Source organism: Camelus dromedarius, chromosome 20 (genome assembly GCF_036321535.1).
Source record: "Camelus dromedarius isolate mCamDro1 chromosome 20, mCamDro1.pat, whole genome shotgun sequence".
In the NCBI taxonomy this organism is placed as follows: domain Eukaryota; kingdom Metazoa; phylum Chordata; class Mammalia; order Artiodactyla; family Camelidae; genus Camelus; species Camelus dromedarius.
Genome location: NC_087455.1, coordinates 7,452,961 through 7,471,505, shown reverse-complemented (window position 1 = coordinate 7,471,505; position 18,545 = coordinate 7,452,961). Strand labels below are relative to the sequence as shown.

The 18,545-nt window shown below is 42.8% G+C and overlaps 1 protein-coding gene across 3 annotated transcripts in view; it reads right to left on the bottom strand.

Moving 5' to 3' along the window:
• DNAAF11 (dynein axonemal assembly factor 11) overlaps positions 1-18,250 on the bottom strand; it is a 56,631-nt gene extending 38,381 nt beyond the window's left edge. For all 3 annotated transcript variants that reach the window (XM_010988796.3, XM_064476834.1, XM_064476835.1), the window contains exons 1-5: positions 18,144-18,250; positions 10,398-10,565; positions 6,200-6,277; positions 3,710-3,882; positions 2,254-2,480 (exon numbers count right to left, since the gene is read on the bottom strand). In XM_010988796.3, the coding sequence (XP_010987098.2) occupies positions 2,254-2,480; positions 3,710-3,882; positions 6,200-6,277; positions 10,398-10,565; positions 18,144-18,153 (656 nt within the window). In that variant the 5' untranslated portion in view covers positions 18,154-18,250. The remainder of the gene's footprint in view (positions 1-2,253; positions 2,481-3,709; positions 3,883-6,199; positions 6,278-10,397; positions 10,566-18,143) is intronic.
• Positions 18,251-18,545: the final 295 nt, after the last annotated feature.

Genomic DNA, 18,545 nt, shown 5'->3' with positions numbered 1-18,545 from the left:
ACCTTTGAATGACAAAATGTGCCTGAAAGAGAACCTATCTGAGCCGAGTTGGAGGAAATTAGTGCCACAGCACTGGGGCAGGCCCACCTCACCTGTCACCAGGAAGGCTGCAGTCATCAGACTCCAGGGTGCACAGACCTGGCTGACATGAGCCACCCGGGGAGTGTGATGTAGAGCACAGGTTCCCGGGCTCCCGCCAGAGTCTAGACAGTTGTTATGGGTGGCGCCCGGGAATCTTGCTGTTCAGTATTTTGTGGGAGGTTCTGATAGACAAGCTCAGGGACCACTGGGCCTTAGCAACCACCCCACCTCCAGTCTCGTACCCTTCGACTCCATCCTCCACACTGCCCTCAGAGGAATCTTTCTAAAAAATTGGATCATACTATTGCCAGGTTCTTTAATGATTCTCCATCTCTAAAATTCTCTCCCTGTCCTCTTCAGGCTCCTCCTGAGGACTTCAGAAGTCTGGGTCTGGGAGGATGGATGGGGAAAAGGAGGTAAACATCCCTTAGGCTGTTATAGCATAAACTCATTTAGGAACAGAGGTTTAAATATTATGCATAAAAATCAGCAAAACGGATGCAGCAATGCACCAGAAATATATGGACGAAGTGAGTTTACTCTGGAAATTCGAGGGTGGCTTAATATTGAAAAATCTATTCACACATTAACAGAAAAACATGATTATCTCAGTAGATGTGGAAAAAGCATTTACTAAAAATCCAGTATCTGTGACGATCTAAGCTGTTCATCAACTTGGAATAAAAGCAAACTAACTTAACTCTACCAAAGCCTCACAGGAATCATCGCTTAATGATTAATATACTCAATGATGAGGAATTGGAAACATGTTTTTAAAAGTCAGGAACGAGATACAGATACTCATTCTTACTACGGCTTTCCACCCCATTCCAGAGGCTTAACTGGCACCACAAAAAAATAAAAAAGAAGTAGAAGGACTGGAAAAAAAATTTTTAAGTTGCTATTTATAAAAACTCTGCTTTTCTACATAGAAAACACAGGATAATCTACAGACTAATTATTGCATCTTTTTAAAAAGTTCAGCAAGATTGCCTAATACAGTATCAGGATACAGAAACCATTTGTCTCTTTATTCATCAGAAAGACCCAATCACAAGTCTAGTCTTAAAATCCCATTCAACAAGATACTTAGACATAAATCTAATAAGAAATGGTGTAAAATCTTTATGGAAAAAACTACCAAAGCTTCCTGAGGGACTCAGAAGAAGGTCTCAGTAAACAGAGCTCTCCCAAAGTTCAGCAAGGAAAGAATCGATGTTGTGAAGACTTTCCCCTTATTAACATATAAATTAAATGCAATTTCAATCAAAATTACACTAGGGGTTTGGGGGAATCTGAATAGCCTGATTCTAAAATTCTCACAGAAGAGTAAAAAAAGTCAGGAAGAGCCAGGGTAGTTTTGAAAAATGAGAGTATCTCCTACCAAAGATCAAGGTTTATAGAAACTGAAACCATGTGGAGATACTTCCATGGAGCGGTCTAGGGAGCCCGGAAATGGGCCCATGAACGATGAGGGCACATCATAAGGGTGGCCTTACAGATCATGGGAGAAGAGCAGTCACTTAGTAAATGGGGCAGAAATGATTTTCGAGTGGGAAATGATTAGAAATATTTTATAACTATTATTTTCTCAAGTTTAAGAGATTCTGTTATCAAAATATTTAAAGCTTTCGTTGTATAGAATCAAATCAATTCACTCTAGTTGCAATTCTCTTAAAATAAGCAGGCATGAAAAATTCATGTTTGTAAAAAATACCAATTAGGGGCTTATTAATCACATTAAAAATGTATTCATTATATAATTCACAAAGCAGAACATCTTATGATGCAGTCAAAATTACTCAATTTATAATAATGTGATTTGCATTTAACTTTTCTAAAATATTCCTACTTTATAAATCAAAGTACACCTGTTAATTCTTCTTTCCTGTTCATTTTTCAGAGAGATTTGTCTTAGGATAATTTCAGATGCAAATTAAAGTTGCTGGTTTGGGAAGGGTTTTTTTTTTTTCCCCTAAGGGAAGAAAGCCTCACGGAATTGTCACAAACAGGATGGTCCTGCATAGTCTTCCCCCCAAATTCACACTGTAATTTATTCTTCAAATCAATCATCTGGAATGTAAGTGACACTGTGAACACCTTGGGCAGGGAACCTTTAACAACAGTTTTGCTTTGGACAAAAGTTAACAAGAAAGTACATTATTTACATACAGAGTAGAGCTGGTGTCCATGTACACATGTCCGTCAAAGCCGGAGTGACTTCTCTCCTCCTGACCTTCCTTTTCCTCCTCTTGCAGTTTTCTCTGAGCCTCTTCCTTGTCCTTGGCTCGTCTGAGGCAGTAAGCTTTCTCCTGCTCTCTGATCTGCTGTTCAACTACTGGAAAGTTCTGCAACGCCTGAATCCTTTCTGAACGCTCGATTTCTTTACCGTCCAACCACTTGAATGAAAAACAACCAAGGCAGTGCATTTATTCAAAAGTCACAATCTGAATCAGCCGCAACTTGACTTTGCTCGCATGATTAGAAGTAATAAATAATGCACCTTGCTGATACGGAATTAAAAGCAAAGTAATGAATGGGAAATGCCAGAAATTTTGATCTAAATAGGTGTGTACTTCACACAGTTAATACAGTTTACAAAGTCTCTTCACTGGTAATAATAAGAGGTAGGTCTTCTGATTATTAATGACAAGTGCTCAAAATACATTAATGTTATAACTGCTCACTAAAGAAAGAATTTCAGGGCCTTAAGTCAAGACCCCAATGCTCTCTACAGAAAAGGGCTTCGGCTATCACCCAAAACTGAGCCCTAATACAAATGAGCCCATGTTCTGGAGTGGCTGCCTCTTTCTTTGGTCTCTCCTTGCCCTCCGTGTATGGGAGCCGATTTCAGATTCACCTGGGAAGTTGCTCATCAAACCAACACGTGCAGGTCAGGAACTCAGAATTACATGAAATTAACATTACTACTTAAATATGCTCTGGTATATGATTAAATTTATATATTGTTTCCCAGTTCCCAAAATATCAGCTATGGGGAGATTTGGCATCAGAGATGAACACACAAGTAGCAGTTCTAAAATGAGGTTCCTGGGCCAGAAGCATGAACGTCACCAGAGAGCCTGTTAGAGATGCAGACTCCTGGGTGTTCACGGGACCCACAGAATCAGCAACTCTGGGGGAGGGTCCCATAGAACCACATCTGAGTATTCTGAAGCATACCAGAGTTTGAGAACTACTGACGTAGTGAATGAATAGAAAGCAATAATAAAAAAAAATTATAAAAATACAGTAGTTTCAGGCTATGAAATGAAATACAAAGGTATGTTGCTGGAGACACCACAAAAACCCTAAACTTTTGGTTTTCTGTTGGTAATAAAGAACATTCTTTGTAACAATGACTTGAACGCATCAAGAAATACTTCAATTAAGCAACATGTGTTTTGAATGAGAAAGGAGGAAAGTACACAATTTATTTTTCAAAGGTTTATTAAAGCTCTTAAGAGAATTTAAAAGGTTCAGTAAGTGAAAAAGTTGGTTTTGATTTCCTGGAATATTCCATTCTCTAAGAAAACACGTCCTCTGAAGATGCTGGGAACAAATCAGGAATGACTGTGGTCACTTGTTCTCATTTTTCTGAGAATTCTGTATCCCTGAAAAAGTGTACCTTTAGTTGCTGAAGAGTTGCCACCACGAACTGCCTGTAGCCGTCAAAGTCAGCACATGGGTTCCCCATGAGGAAAAGCTCCCTCAGGTGGATGTTGTGTTGAAGGGTTTTCACGCTGCTTAGCTCTCCAATGAAGTTCACAGTCAAGTCAAGCTTTGCCAGCCCCTCACATCCTGTCAGAAAGAAAGGCACTTTTATTCTATCCTGGTGAATCCACAACAAGGGAAAAAGAAAAAAGGATACAGTTATGTTGTGCCATCCATTAAGACAAACAAATAAACAAACAAAAATTCAACCTACATTTAAAATTGTATTGAAATTACCCAAGTAGGTGAGCTGAGTATGTACATCCAACTTCCTCCTCTCTCCTCAAACATTTAAAATTAAACAAAAAGTGCATATTTGACAAAAGATAAGACACCCATCCCTCCCTACTTCCCATCCCCCTAAACAGACCCTCAGACAACCCTGAGCCCAGTGCCTTTGCTTTAGAGCTAGAAGGCTGAGCACCAAAAGGAAGATGTGTCCAGGTAAAAGGTCTGAGTGGACTGCCGGCTGTTCCCAAAGCTTAAGAAGACAACAGTGGCGATGCTGCCCTCTAGTGGTCGACCGCCAACACATCGCGCAAAAACAGAACTCTCCGCATCACTTCAGACCATTTCTTAACGAAAACAAGCAGCCCCGGATAAGACAACTGACAGTGACAGTTTTAATTATTTCTCTGGCATTACAGATTGACATTTCACTACTATAAAAACATGGCTATAGAGCAAATTTTGTTATTTCATTTGTTCACTTGAGAATGTGGTAACAGGGCTGGAGCCGGGAGAGAGCAAGGACTCCATTTCTAATGCAGAAAAATGACAGATGATGGAAAGCACCGCCTCAACCCCAGCACTGACGGTGGGTTCGGGGCTTTGATAGGGATGACATTTTAGGTTCTGAGGATGAACATTAAAGATGTATGATTAATATTGATGTCTTTGTTGATATATAACCTTGGTAGCAACTGAAAGACCGATTTCTACACTGGGAGACAAATAGGCTAAGCATCCAACGTAACCTAAATATTGACAGATGGGAGTCGGGTGGGGAGGGCTGTGCGCCTGCCTCTGCTACACGCCACGCCCAGTCACACGGTGCCCCCAGCAGCCCTGCCCGCCAGGCAAGAGGCTGGAGGGGGAAACAACCTCACAACTGCAGAGTAAGTCCACACAGCCACCCAAACGACCAAACCCTTTGTGATTATGAGCAGATACCAAGTGTTCCTAGACATTAAGGGCAAAAAAACCCAGCACAAAATAGAACTGGATAGTGATGATGGATGTGCAACCATACTAAAAACCACTGAATTGCGTATTTTAACGTGATGAATTTACAGTATATAAGTTGTATCTCAATTTAAAAAATATCAAATGGTCCAAATATTTCAATTCATAAACACACGATAAATTTGAAGTACATTAGAGAGACTAAACGTAAAAAATAAAATTATTAAAATCAGAACTTACATGGAATACAAATGTATTCAGAAATCATAAAGAAAAAGATAAGTGTGAATATATTAATTTCAGAAATAAGACTTCTGAACAATACCAGCACCACAAATGAAACAAAAGTAGTAGACTCAAGAGAAGGGATTAATATTTGGAATGTATAAGAGCACATGAAGAAAAGACAAATCAAGAAAATGGCCAAAAGATATGAAGTAGCAATTCATGTAAGAAAAAACTACAAATGTTCAATGAACATCTGAAAGGCTATATGGAAGATCAATAATAAGAAGTGAGGTGCAGATTTCAAAAACTACTAGAGAACAAATGTCTTCCTATCTTCAAAAAAAGATTGCTTATAAAAGGCATGAATGAAGTTGGGGGGAAAAGGGTTCCCATCAGCACAAATGTAAATCGATCATCACTTTTTGGAGAATAATTTGGCAATATTTTCCAAAATACGTATATTTAAACCGAGGAATTCCATTTCTAAGTATCAAGCCTAGGGAAAATTTACACATGCACATAGAGTGAACTGTAGAAGGATGCTCATTGCAGCCATGCTTATAGCAAAATGTGGGACCCCACCCAAATGTCCATCTGCAGAGAAATGGGTAGATAAGTCAGTCTACAATCATTCCACTACACAGCCCTCCCCACCTCCCCTGGATATCATGGAAGAAATTGATTTTGAAAATAATACTCATAGTATGAGCCCACTGATACCAAGCAAAATGTAACAAAACTACCCTCAACACACCACAGTGTTAATACCACCGCCGCTGGGAAGGCAGCTGGGCTGGGAAGGGGTGAAGCGGGCTCCATTTCTGAATTTATGTATCTTGTTATTGTTTGACTTTTTACAACAAGAATGAATAAATGTAAGACTTTTGTAAAATGTTAATTTGAAAAGTCTATCTATTGTTTAAGCAATACTGTTTAAATCTAATTTTACATCTCAATGTTAATTAATAGTAAATTATAAGAAAATTCTTACCTTCCAAATTTTCAATTTTTTCAATGTTGTTTAAAGCTAAATTCAAATATTCAAGCTTCTTGAGTTTGCTAACATTTTCTGAAACATACAAATAATGTAATTCATTAACCTTCAAGATAAAAGACATTTTCACATAACCCAGTAAGAAAATCATAGAGACTCTAAGGACCATTATGGTCATCAAAACCATGTTGCTTTTTTGAATCTGTATCTGCACATCAGAGGCTGTTGGTTGCACGTGCAGCATCCATGTCTCCCTCAATCTTTTCTAATGGAATCCAGTTCTGCCTGTGTCTCTACACAGCCTCAGCTTCGGGGGGGTTAGGTTTAACCACGCCTGGCCAGTGCATGGTAATCCCATGTCTCTTGCTAGTGACAGGTTTGGAGCCCAGGCTTAAGTCCCCTCACCCATGGCAGTCTCCAGGCAACTGTGGGATGCGGGAGAGGGCATGCCACCAAGTACGTCCAATCAGATGTGAGGGAAAGAGCTATATTCTATGCTTGGGCATTTCCTGTCTCTTTCTCCTGATGGACGTTAAAAAGGAAGTATTGCCCTTACTGGTACTCACAGTCATCTTGCAACCATGAGGGAACCAGCTGTAGGATGAAACCCACTGTGGCTGGTGGAGCAGAAAGAAGGAAACAGCCAACCCTGGAGATCGGCCTATCTCTAGACTCACAGTTGGGTCAGATGTTAGATTTCCTCACTGCTAAGCCATCTTGAGTTGGGTTCTCCTTTACATGAAGCCAAAGTCAACCTGATACAGGATTATTCTTTTTAATAAATATGAAAGCCTATATAGACAAAACAACAAGCTTAGGTAAGTCAAGGAATGGCTGTAGGGTGGGGCTTTTAAAAACAGCTAATAACACCATAGCTTACACTGCGGAGAGCTTACTATATGCCAGCAATTTTCTAAGCATTTTGCACGCATTGTCTCATGTAATCTTCATAGTTATCCTATGAAGGAAAAAGACCATTGTTTCCCTTATACTACGGTGCAGAGAATTAATCCACTTGTTGAAGGTTAAGTGGAAGAGCCAGGAGATTTGACTCCAGAGCTTGGTACCAAATCATTACACTACTCTTTAAAAGAACGATCTTAAGATGTCATGAACGTAGAAAACCCTGCTGAGGAATGAGCATCTGGGGCAGGCTCACTTAAATCGTGCTTCCTCTGCCATTTTTCATGATATTATGAAGATCCAATATTGTGATTTATAATCATCCCCCTTATCATCATTAATAGTTCATCTAAATATATAAAAGATCATATACGTGTTCCCCTAGAGCAGAGGACAACAGTTTACCTCCCCAAGCCTCAGTTTACTCATTTTTTAAAATGAGGTTTTGGGAATAAATTACTAAAGTTTCTCTCAGCAATTATATCATTTTAAGTAATACTGATGTTTACGGAAGTGTCTCCAGGCAGCGTCTGAGCTTCAACAGCAGCTTTGCAGGGCTCTGTGCGCCAGGGATCCTAGTACAGTGTCTCTGAGCAAAAACATGGAAAGTTACCATGGCTAAAATGACCAGTCCACAATAAAACACCTGTTCCTTCTCCACAGATGTTAAACATACAGCTCTCTAAATGCCAAGAAGTCATCTGGTACGAAAAAAAGCTAAGATTTTTTTCTGGAAGGATTTCCTAAATTAACTCCTCAAGAGCAATGAGACAATTTGGTCAGGAAAAAACAAGACTCTGTAAGTAAAAATGTACCGAGCTTCCTGGGCAGCGGAGTTAGCATCCGAGGCCAAACCATCCTGGAAGCAGTTCTCATCTGTCGCCATAACCAGACCTACACACCGGTGGTGGACCAAGTCCATCCCGCGATTCAGGAGGCTCTGCGGCTTTCAGCTTTGCCCAGGCCCGAGGCGCCTTGGGAAGCTGTTACAAATGCAGCTTCTGGTTGGTTCTGAGTTGGTAGGTCTGGGGTGGGGCCTGAGCCCCAGGTTAACAGAGCCCAGACAATCCTCAGCTCACACTGGGACCAGCAGTAAGCAGAGCTTTCCCCCACAGCCCATCTGGATCCCCCAGTGAGGAACAGAGCTTCTCAAAAGGCAAATATTTTGCAAACTCCTACCTCCAGGGCACAAGATCAAGTCTGAATCCTAGAGAAATAGTTTTACTTGCTAAATAAGTGCCCATGGGCGGAGTAGCTCGGAAAAATCCCATTATTAGGATCTAAAAGGGTGTTTAATTTAAGAATACTTTGGAAGCAAAAATGTAAGCTTTCTCACAGCTCTGAAAAGGACCAAAATACTATGCTACTAATTAGTGATTGTAATGGACCCAGCTGTGGAGATGAAAATTTTGGGAACTCTTTTAGATCTGCACAATTAGGGTGGTTCTTTAATGTCCCCGTGCACAAAGCTGGGTGTTTTCCATAACAGCCTTTTTAACCGAACAATGTGCCAGAGTTTCTAATTTCTGGTAAAGTACAAGATGCCGAAAATAAAGATTCGGAAGAATATAAAGAATTGTAATAAACCTTCAAAAATGATGCAAATTCTAGACTTTTTGCATGCCTACAGCCAGTTTTCGATTATCCACTAAACAGGAGGCAACCACATCACGAGAGTTTCTCAGCCTCAGTGATACTACCATGCTGGGCGGGGCAGTGTCTTTCTTGTGGGTGGAGGGGTGGGGGTATTCCTGTGCACTACAGGATGGTTAGCCCGTCTCTGGCCTCCGCACACTAACTGCCAGTATGACCCCCTTACACACACACACACACACACACACACACACAGTGACAACCAAATATGTCTCCCGATGTTGCCAAGTGCCCCTGTTGAGAATGACAAGGTTCAAATACAAACTTACAAGCCCACCTCTGGGCTCCAGTGCCAGAACCCACGGGGGCTGGTACTCAGCTCTGCCTCATCAACCCTGACTCCATCCCTTTCCTCCAATTGTCTGGTTTTCCCTTCTGCTCCTATGGCCATGGGGCTGGCCTGGGGCACCCTGGGTAAGTGACGATGTTAATAAGGAGCAGCCAACATCTCACGAGTGAGCATAAAGCTAAGCGCATCACTCCATGTGGTCCTAACACTGCATCTGTGTGTTAGACGTTGTTGTCTCCGTTTTACAGATGGCAAAACTAAGGCCAGGCAAGTTAACTGACTTGCCTAATTGCACAGTTTTTAAGCGGCAGAGGCAGGGTTCAAACCAGGTCTGCTGGATATTAGGGCCCGTGCCTGCTCTGCCCACTAAACTACCCTGTTGCTTTTCTGAGTGTTGGGGGACACTCCCCCTGTCTCCATGTGGGAGGACCCCTGTTAGAGCGACTCCACAGCCTCTCTTCTCGCTTCCCCTTAACTCATTCTCCCTGGGGGTGGGAGTGGCAATTTGATGGGGCGGACCAACTTATGTGATAGGAGAACTGGGAGGAGGAACTGGGCATGCCCAGTCCCACCCTCTCTCCTGGCTTCCAGGGCCTCCCTGCTGGCAGAGGGAACACAGGTTCGACCCCCGCTCCCAGCATTAAGCAGGGGGCCTGCGTGAGTGGGGGACACTCGTGGTTGCCCAGTTCCGCACGTAGCTGAGTGGACGGGTTTACTTTTGGGGGCAGTATCAGGAATGCCACTTGGCTGCAAGTCTAAGCCACATTCTCCAAAGGCTTTTGTCAGTCATAATGCAGATTTTTGGATGTCCATCAACCTGACTCCTGTATTTACTTCTCATTTCATTCCAAACTGGAGCAGTAAACAGGATTGTAATTGTGGAACCCCCCCATACTCAATACTGAGCACGATGCCTTGCACATGTACATTCTCAATACACGTGGCAGACCTAGGTGTCATGGGCTGTGATCCGACAAGGATTTACTCAACGCTACGTGACCCTTTCAGTTTCACAGAGGGATGTAAAACCATGACAAATGCCTGGATTATATCCTCCTCCCTTTTAAACTTTTTAAAAATTAGGTTTTAAATGAACAGGTCAATTAATGTGCTCCCGGCCATTAACTGGTCCTCTCAACTTGACGGAGATCCTTAGGGGCCAGGAGACTGACCAGGCGTGGAAAGGTTCAAGAAGATGTTCCACCCACAACCACGGAGAGATGGCTGGGTCTGTTCCCGACGTAATTCTTCATCAGCTATTATCTTCCTCGAAGAGTAACGCTGCGTTTGCCAACGTTCATTCATTCAAAATGTTAAAGAAACCGTGAGAACCAAGCCCCGAAGACTTACCAATTTTTCCAATGAGATTATTTTGCAGATAGAGGATTTTCAAATCCCGGCACCATTTGTCAATATGTTCTAGTCTCTCTATTTCTTGCTGATGCAAGGAGAGCTCCTCCAGGGAAAAAATCACACAGTCATTGTGCTCGGCATTCCGTCTAATAAGATCTTCCGTGACTGAAAGAAAATTTGGTACATATTACATCTCCACCCCCAGGTTATTAAGTTATTAATGCACTAATTTTCCTTGCAGTGAAATGTGAAGTCTCCAGGCCCAAGTCATTGTCAAAAGGAAAAAGATCACAGATGTACTGCCTCCTGCTGGAATTTCTGTGATGCCCTGGTGACTCAGAAGAAAGACGCGATGATACGTTTTGTCTGTCTTGCACAGGGTCTACCTACGTTTTGCTGTACGGATGGAGACCAACCTGATGGGTAACGACCATCAGAATGTTGACCTGGAATCTTGTGGTGGAATCATGTCGAACTGGATGACACTCACGAAGTAATCCAAGACAGAGCAACTTGTTCCTGAGAGGCATGGTCAGGCTGACAAAGGGCAGAGATACAAAAGCATCTCCATTCAATAGCCACGACCATTCATTAAGGAAAGGTTCATTCGTTTATTCATCCCACTGATATGTATTTAATTTAAGCAGAATGAAAGAGACAGGAGAAGAACACCCCAGATTTTGCACTGTAGTCTCATAAGGCAACCACCATTGGTCTGTTTTCAGGAGGAACAAACAAAGCTCCTCGCAGGAGGAAGGGTAGTGAGAGCCCTCGCCTCCCGTGACCTAGCAGATACATATACAAAACAGAGATTTAGCGTACCACGAGGGCTGGCGGCCATCCTGTGCATCCTAATCCAACGGCACTGTTAGAGGCCACTCATGCCGAGTGTGCTGTTAAAAACATGGGCAGAGCGTAGGGGGCACTGACAGAGGATGCAGAAGATACAGGGAGTACAGAGGAGGGAGTAACCAGTGCTACTGAGGGACAGGAAGGAGGTCAAAGAGGCATCGTGGAGGAGAAGCCTGGGCCGGATCCTGACATGTGAGTGGACACTTGCCAGATCAACAATGAGGAAAGGGCACCACAGGCTGCGGTGGATGCTGTCATGTGCTGCCCTGTCCCCCACCTTAAAGCCTCAAGGATTAACTCCTGCTGTTGGCAGCTCTGCCAGAAGACAGCACTCAGCTGCCTACCTTCTTTGAAGTCAACCTCAGGGGAAGGGACACCTCCACCAAGGTCATACCCCTGCCCATGACAGCCCATATCCAATGGCCAGTTCATGTGAGGCACAAAGGCCCCGCCCTCTCCCACCAACTTGGGAAAACCAGAGGTCCATTATGAACTTAGAGCTCCTCCCAGTGCCCAGGCTGGGCAGCCGGGGCCGTTGCTAAGTTGCATCCCAGCCCCACTTCCCTCTGCGCCGGCTCCTGCTCGCTTCCCTGCCCACCCCGACGGCACTCCCTGTAAACCTCCTGCACACGGATCACCATGAGACAAAAGAGAAGAATCCATGTGAGCCCGGGTTAGGCACAGATTTCCTGGATGACACAAAAAGCAAAATCTATAGAAGAACAAACTGGCAAGTTGGACTTCAAAGTTTTAAACTTCTGCTCTTTGAGAAACACTGTTAAAAGGATGAAAATATAAGGCATAGATGAAGCCAAAATATTTGCCAATCACATGTCTGATAAAGGACTTATACTCACAATATATAAAGAACTCTTAAAACTCAATGATAAGAAAACAAACAAGTCATACATAAGTTTGAGTGCAGAAAGGTTTTCATTTCTCTGTGGTAATATCTGGGAGTGAAACAGGTGGGTCATAGGATAAGAGCAAACTTTTCATTAAATGTTTTACTATTGTTTGGGGTTTTTTGCCTATTATCTTACCTTACGTTTTCTATTACATTGAGTTTGGCTCTTGTACTGTTCCAGATTTCTGTTTATTTTGGGGTTAATTTGTAATCTTATTCTAGTATCTTAAGGTGGAATCTTAGGCCATCTTACGTCTATGTCCTAATTTCTAGAACCTGTGAATATGTTACCTTGTGTGGCAAAGGGGCAAAGGGACCTGAAGATGGAGAGAGAATCCTAGATGATCCAGGTAGACCCAGTCTAATCACATGCATCCTTAAAAACAGAGCCTTGCCTGGCTGGGTCAGAGACTGAGACGGAAGAAGAAGAGAAAGAGATGCATAGAGTGAGCCAGCTTCGACCCACCTTTGCTGGCTCCAAAGATGAAGAAAGGCAGCCATAAGCCAAGGAAACAGGTGGCCTCTAGGAGCTGGAAGTGGCCTTCAGCTGAAAGCCAGCAACGAAATGGGGAACCCAGTCCTATTCTTGTAAGGAACTGAATTCTGCCAACAACTCAAATGAGCAAAAAATCGGATCCTCCTCCTTGAGCCTCCAGAAAGGAACGTAGTCCCACCGACACCCTGACTTTAGGTAGGTGAGACCCACATCAGACTTCTCACCAGCAGAACTGTAAGCTGATAATTTTGTGGTCATTTGTGATGGCAGCTGTAGGGAACTGACACGTCGCTTTAGAGTCCTCATGTGCTCATTTCCACATTGCTGTCATCTTGGGATCTGCTTTTACTGCTTTTGTTCTTGATCATGACAAAGTTTTCCCACTCCTCACATCTAGCAATTTTTAATTGTAGACTGGTAGTTGTGCTGTTCTACTGAGGCAGTGCAGGAAGTCTGGATTACGTCACTGTCCTTTAAAGGGAGTTGAATTTCATTCTGGCAGGCAGTTAACATACTGACAGAACCTTTTCTCCCTGTTAGGCTTAACTGTATTTTTTGTTAGAATGGACCTGTTTTAGTTTCTTCTTATAACTTAGCCCTGGATCACGGCCATTACTCCAGGGCCCTGGGCTTACTGCTAAGGGGTGGTTTTCCTAGGGGTCTCAGATGAATAGCCTAGGGGCTCAGCCAGGTCTTTTAACCCTGGATGGGCCAAGACTTCAATGTCTTCCAGCACTGCATGGCTCCTGGCATCTTCATTCAACACTCTGCCCCACAGCAGGTGACCTCTGCTGTGTCCCCAAGTCTTGTGCTACACGCGCAGCCAGGCCTTGCCTAAATCCTAGAGTAAATCCCTATGTAGTCTCTTCCTCTCTCCCATTCCGTACTGTACCCCCTTTTCTGCATCCTGCCCTCCAAATTACAGCAGCTCAGAATGCTAATTTCTGCCTCTTCAGCTCAGCAAGATCACTACTTTGCATTCTTCGAATTCTGTCTCCCTTCACTGCGCAGGGAAGTGCCTCTGGGCAGAAAGCTGGGGTGACTGTGGGGAATGACTTTCCATTTCCCTTCTCGAAAGGAGCACAGTCACGTCCCACCTGTTGTTCCTGAAAACAGCTTCCTTATACACGTTGCCCAATTTTATTGTTTGTTTACAGTGGAAGGTTAAGTCCAATACCAGCTACTGTATTAGAGCTATAGAAAGAAGCCCTAAAATGTGTCAGTTTGATGACTTTTATGACTTAGCACTTTAACCAAGCTTTTCCAATGACCTGTCTCAAGAGAGTTTCTATGGTACTTATTTCAGACAATTACAGAGAGGATTAAGTGCCCTCTGCATGCAAAGCATTCAGCAGGCTTATGGGACACTCTCAAAGAAGGACTGGATAAAGAAGAATTATGTACATGTTTCAACTGTTAAATTTTCAAGTGCACTGTCTGAGTGATTTCACTATAACCACCCATATAAACTAAATAGTCAAGGTATTTTAATTTGCTTAAGGCCGCAGGATATTTGCCTAAGGAGTCCTCTTTCAGTTACATCAATGAATAGTTGTAGAAAGGAAACAGCTGTTCCAGCCTTAAAGCTAATGTCAAATAAAGTCACTTTGATAAAAACAAAAGTTAAACACATTATTACAGTCTTTAGTAACCAGTTCAGTTTTAAAATTAAATTAGGTCTCCCATAAAAAAATAAAACAAATTAAAAATTCTCTATTTATCCATAATTAAGTGTTTTGCATATTTCTTAAACTTTGTCTATGTGCTTTGTACATAAATCTATGCAATTTCTGTAAAGGGTGCTTTTCTGGGAAGTTCACCTTTCATCAAAAAGCTTTTCCTTACAAAGCTAAAATGTTTGTAAGGAGCATTTAGTGGAGAACAGCCAAAGTGGCGGAGGAGAAGGACCCTGGGCTCACCTCCTCGCATGAGCACACCGAAATCACACTAACTGCAGAACAACCATCAGTGAAAAAGACTGGAACCTACCAGAAAAGATCTTCTACAACTGAAGTCATAAAGAAGGAACCATAACAAGACAGGAATATGAAGGAAGATACGTACTAGATATGTTACACTGATTACAGGGGAGGGGACTGGAAGGAAAAGGGGGAGGGGGTCAAGCTAAAAGAGAAAAGAATGAGCTAAAAACAACGGTATATATGATATGATTACATGTGTGCATTTGTGTATTTAAAATTCATATTTATACAGGACTGCTCAAAGAAAATGTTGTCTATCGTGTACACATTTTGAATTTGATAATTAGGTTAAACTAGACCTTTGGAACTCTGCATTTGGATTACATCATATTGGTGCTTCTTTATTTTCACTTGAAAATAAAGTAAACTGAATTTAAAAAAGCATTTAGCAATTGTTCATAGGTGGGTGATAACAAACAATGTGGTAACTAGCAATGTATCTCATCTCAATTTCAAAGAGCTTGAAGATGAACAACACTGTCCATGAAATGAATTATGACTTGAAAGTATGAAAACAAAGATTTAAATTATTTGTTATAAGCAGCTGATGAAGTCTATGATGTAACGGCAATGAATGAGGGAGGATGACTCTAATGGCAGTTTCCTATTCAAGGTGAACTGAAAGGAATTAATATAAAACTGACTTTTCCTCTGTGCCTTTAAGGAAATGAAGACATTACGAAAGGCCACTGGGCTGGAGCCTCAAATTTAACTCTAACCTATCATATAATGAGTGCAAGGTCTGGGACCAGACGCTTAAACTTTCTGCGTAACAGATTCCGTCTGTCTGGTTTTATAGATGGCATGGATTAGACACCGCTGAGCATCCTTCCAGCAGTAACATCCTATGGCACTGTGGGTACTTAACTTCCCGTGGCAAATGCATGCACAGACCACATCTCTGTGAGACTAGTCCCCCTAATTTGATAGTCATAGTAATACAAAATGAATTCAATACTAATTTTTTAAAAGAGGCTCATTCTTCTCTGAATCAGAATCTAATCCAGATTAAACGTGCAGAAATGAACAAATTCTTTCATTTTCTCCAGCCACTGCCCCCAGGTTTGCCATCGCTCTCCCTGGGCAGACATTAACACTAAAAGTAGTCTTACTGACTTTAAACAAGAGAACTTGAACCACGAACTTCCTTTTCCTCACCAGACCTTCTTTTACTCTTGAGAGACAGTGTAGCAACATATACAAGAAAGCCAGCTCTGATCAGTTTCACATTCCAGCTATACTCCATACTGTGTGACAGTGGGCAAGCTGCTTAACCTCTCTGTGCCACAGATTCCTCATCCACAAAATGGAGATGACAATAGGGTCTACCTCACAAGATTTTTGTGAGGATCCAAGGGTTAACACATAGAAACCACTTACAACATTGCTTAGAAGGCAGTAAATGCATGACAGATGTTACCCATTATTACCATCTTCTCTCAGAAGCCCGAGTTTTTTCTTCTGCTGTAGAGAGTTCAGAACCATGGAAAGAGCAGTAAAACTCAAGAAACTTGTTCTTAACAGATATATACCCAGCCGTGGGACTGCTAGATCATAAGGTAAGTCTATTTTTAGTCTTTTGAGGAACTCTAATTAAAAAAGATACATGCACTCTAATGTTCATAGCAGCACTATATACAATAGCCAAGACATGGAACCAACCTAAATGTCCATCAACAGATGAATGGATAAAGAAGTTGTGGTGTATGTAGACAATGGAATACTACCCAGTCATAAAAAAGAATAAAATAATGCCATTTGCAGCAACATGGATGGATATGGAGAATGTCATTCTAAGTGAAGTAAACAAGAAAGAGAAAGAATAGTACCATATGAGATCACTCATATGTGGAATCTTTAAAAAAAGAATAAAAAGGACACTATGATGTCATCTACAAAACAGAAACAGACTTGCAGACATAATAAACAATCTTATGGTTACTGGGGAAGGAGGAGGGGAAAGGAGAAATTTGGGAGTTTGAGATTTGCAAATGTTAGCCACTATATATATAAAAAGATTTTTAAAAGTTTCTTCTGTATAGCACAGGGAACTATATTCAATATCTTGTAATAGCCTTTAATAAACATGGTTATGAAAGTGAATATATGTACGTATATGCATGACTGGGACATTGCATTGTATGCCAGAAACTGACATATTGTAACTGTACTTCAATTTAAAAACAAGGTAAAAAATTTTTTTTTTGATTAAAAAAAAAAAAAAGAATCTTGTATCTTAGTTTTGACCCTGTCATGACTGATATTATTTAAGTAACAATTTGCCTTCTTCATCAAATGGAGAAGCTCCAGAAGGGCTGGCCCATCTCTGACTGTTCACCGTCGAACGTATCCTCAACACCCGACACAGGGTAGGAACTCCAATACAAGTCTAAGTCAATGATTTAAAAATAAAAGTGGGACAGGATTCAGAGACAGGGAGCAAAGGATAATCCACAGAAAAGTAAAAAATGGTGATGAGCAAAAATAAATAAATAAAAAGCTGGGGTGACACCACAGGATGGGGATAAGAGGAGGAAGAATGGGAGAGGAAATACCAGAAACTGGTTTAGGACCAGAGTGTTAACATATGCAAACCACCAGTCTCCTTCCACCACCAGGCTATCAGCTCTTCCCAGCCAGAAATCCCATCATCTAGGACAACCTCTCCCTCTCTCTCTCTTTTTTAATGTTTTCTTTTTAAAAATTTATTTATTTTTATTTTTTCCTTTTTAATGGAGGTGCTGGGGACTGAACTCAGGACCTTGTGTGGGTACTAAACATGCACTCTACCGCTGAGTTATACCCACCCTGCTACCATAATCTATTGATTTAAAAAGTATTAACAATGACATTTTCACAATAAGTGATAAGTTAGGGTGAACTGTAGAAAACTGCCTTTTGGAAAGGTCAAAGACGGTGTTGATATTGGAATGGTTCCATCTGATATAATCAGTCCAATCTAATATAGATAACTTAATCCTATCACCTCACAGTCCCTTAGTATATTTATAATCACATTTACAACTCAACAGTAATGTAAAGCAATACTAGTACTGCCTTCGTTTGGAGATGAGGAAGTCTCACGGCTGGTAGGTGGAGAAGGCAGGCTCCAGAGTCGGTTCCCTCAACCACTAGGCTACACTGCCTTCCCAAGGAGTCCGAGGGCTGTGGCTCAGAGACGGTGACTAGCCCACAACTACAGCCACACCGCCAGCCCGAGCCCGGCGTGTCTGACGCCAACCCCTGGACCTTCCGCCAGCCCTTGTCGTCAAGTCCAGTGCATTTCTCATCCACCCCACGCCCACCCCATTTTACAGGACTGGAGCCGAGCTCCCCGAGGCCCAGCCAGTCCGGGGAAGACCCGGCACAGCCGGGTCTGCAGAGGACGAAGGGCCGGGAGGGGCCCGGGCCTGCAGGCGGGAAGAGGGTGGCTTGGGTCCCATGAGACCCGGGAGGATGCACGGAACGGGGAAGGTCAAGGGCGGAAAACGAGAGGGGACGCTTACTCCGCCCCATGGCGCCTCTCGGGTTCGCGGGCTGGGGAAGCCGGACCGGGACCCGCGGGGACGCCCCGGACGCCGCCTCGTCCCGCCTCCGCGCGTCCGCCCTGGAGCTTGGGAACCATGGCAACGGGGACTCTACGGCGGCCGCGCGGGGCCCGGCGGTGCCGCGTTCCCCGGCTCGGGAGCAGCAAGGAGGCGGGACTCCGCGGCGGAGGGGCTCCGGAGAGGTGGCGTCCCCCGACCCTGACCTGGTCCTCCCGCACGTCCCCACCCTCCACCTTCCGCAGACTGCTTCCCTTTCCCCAAATCAACTGGCCAGACTAAACAAAGAACCACAGGACGCTCTATTTCCTGAGGGGAACTGCGTTCTAGGCGTGCCTCTTAGCCTGCCCCTTGTGTTTTTAT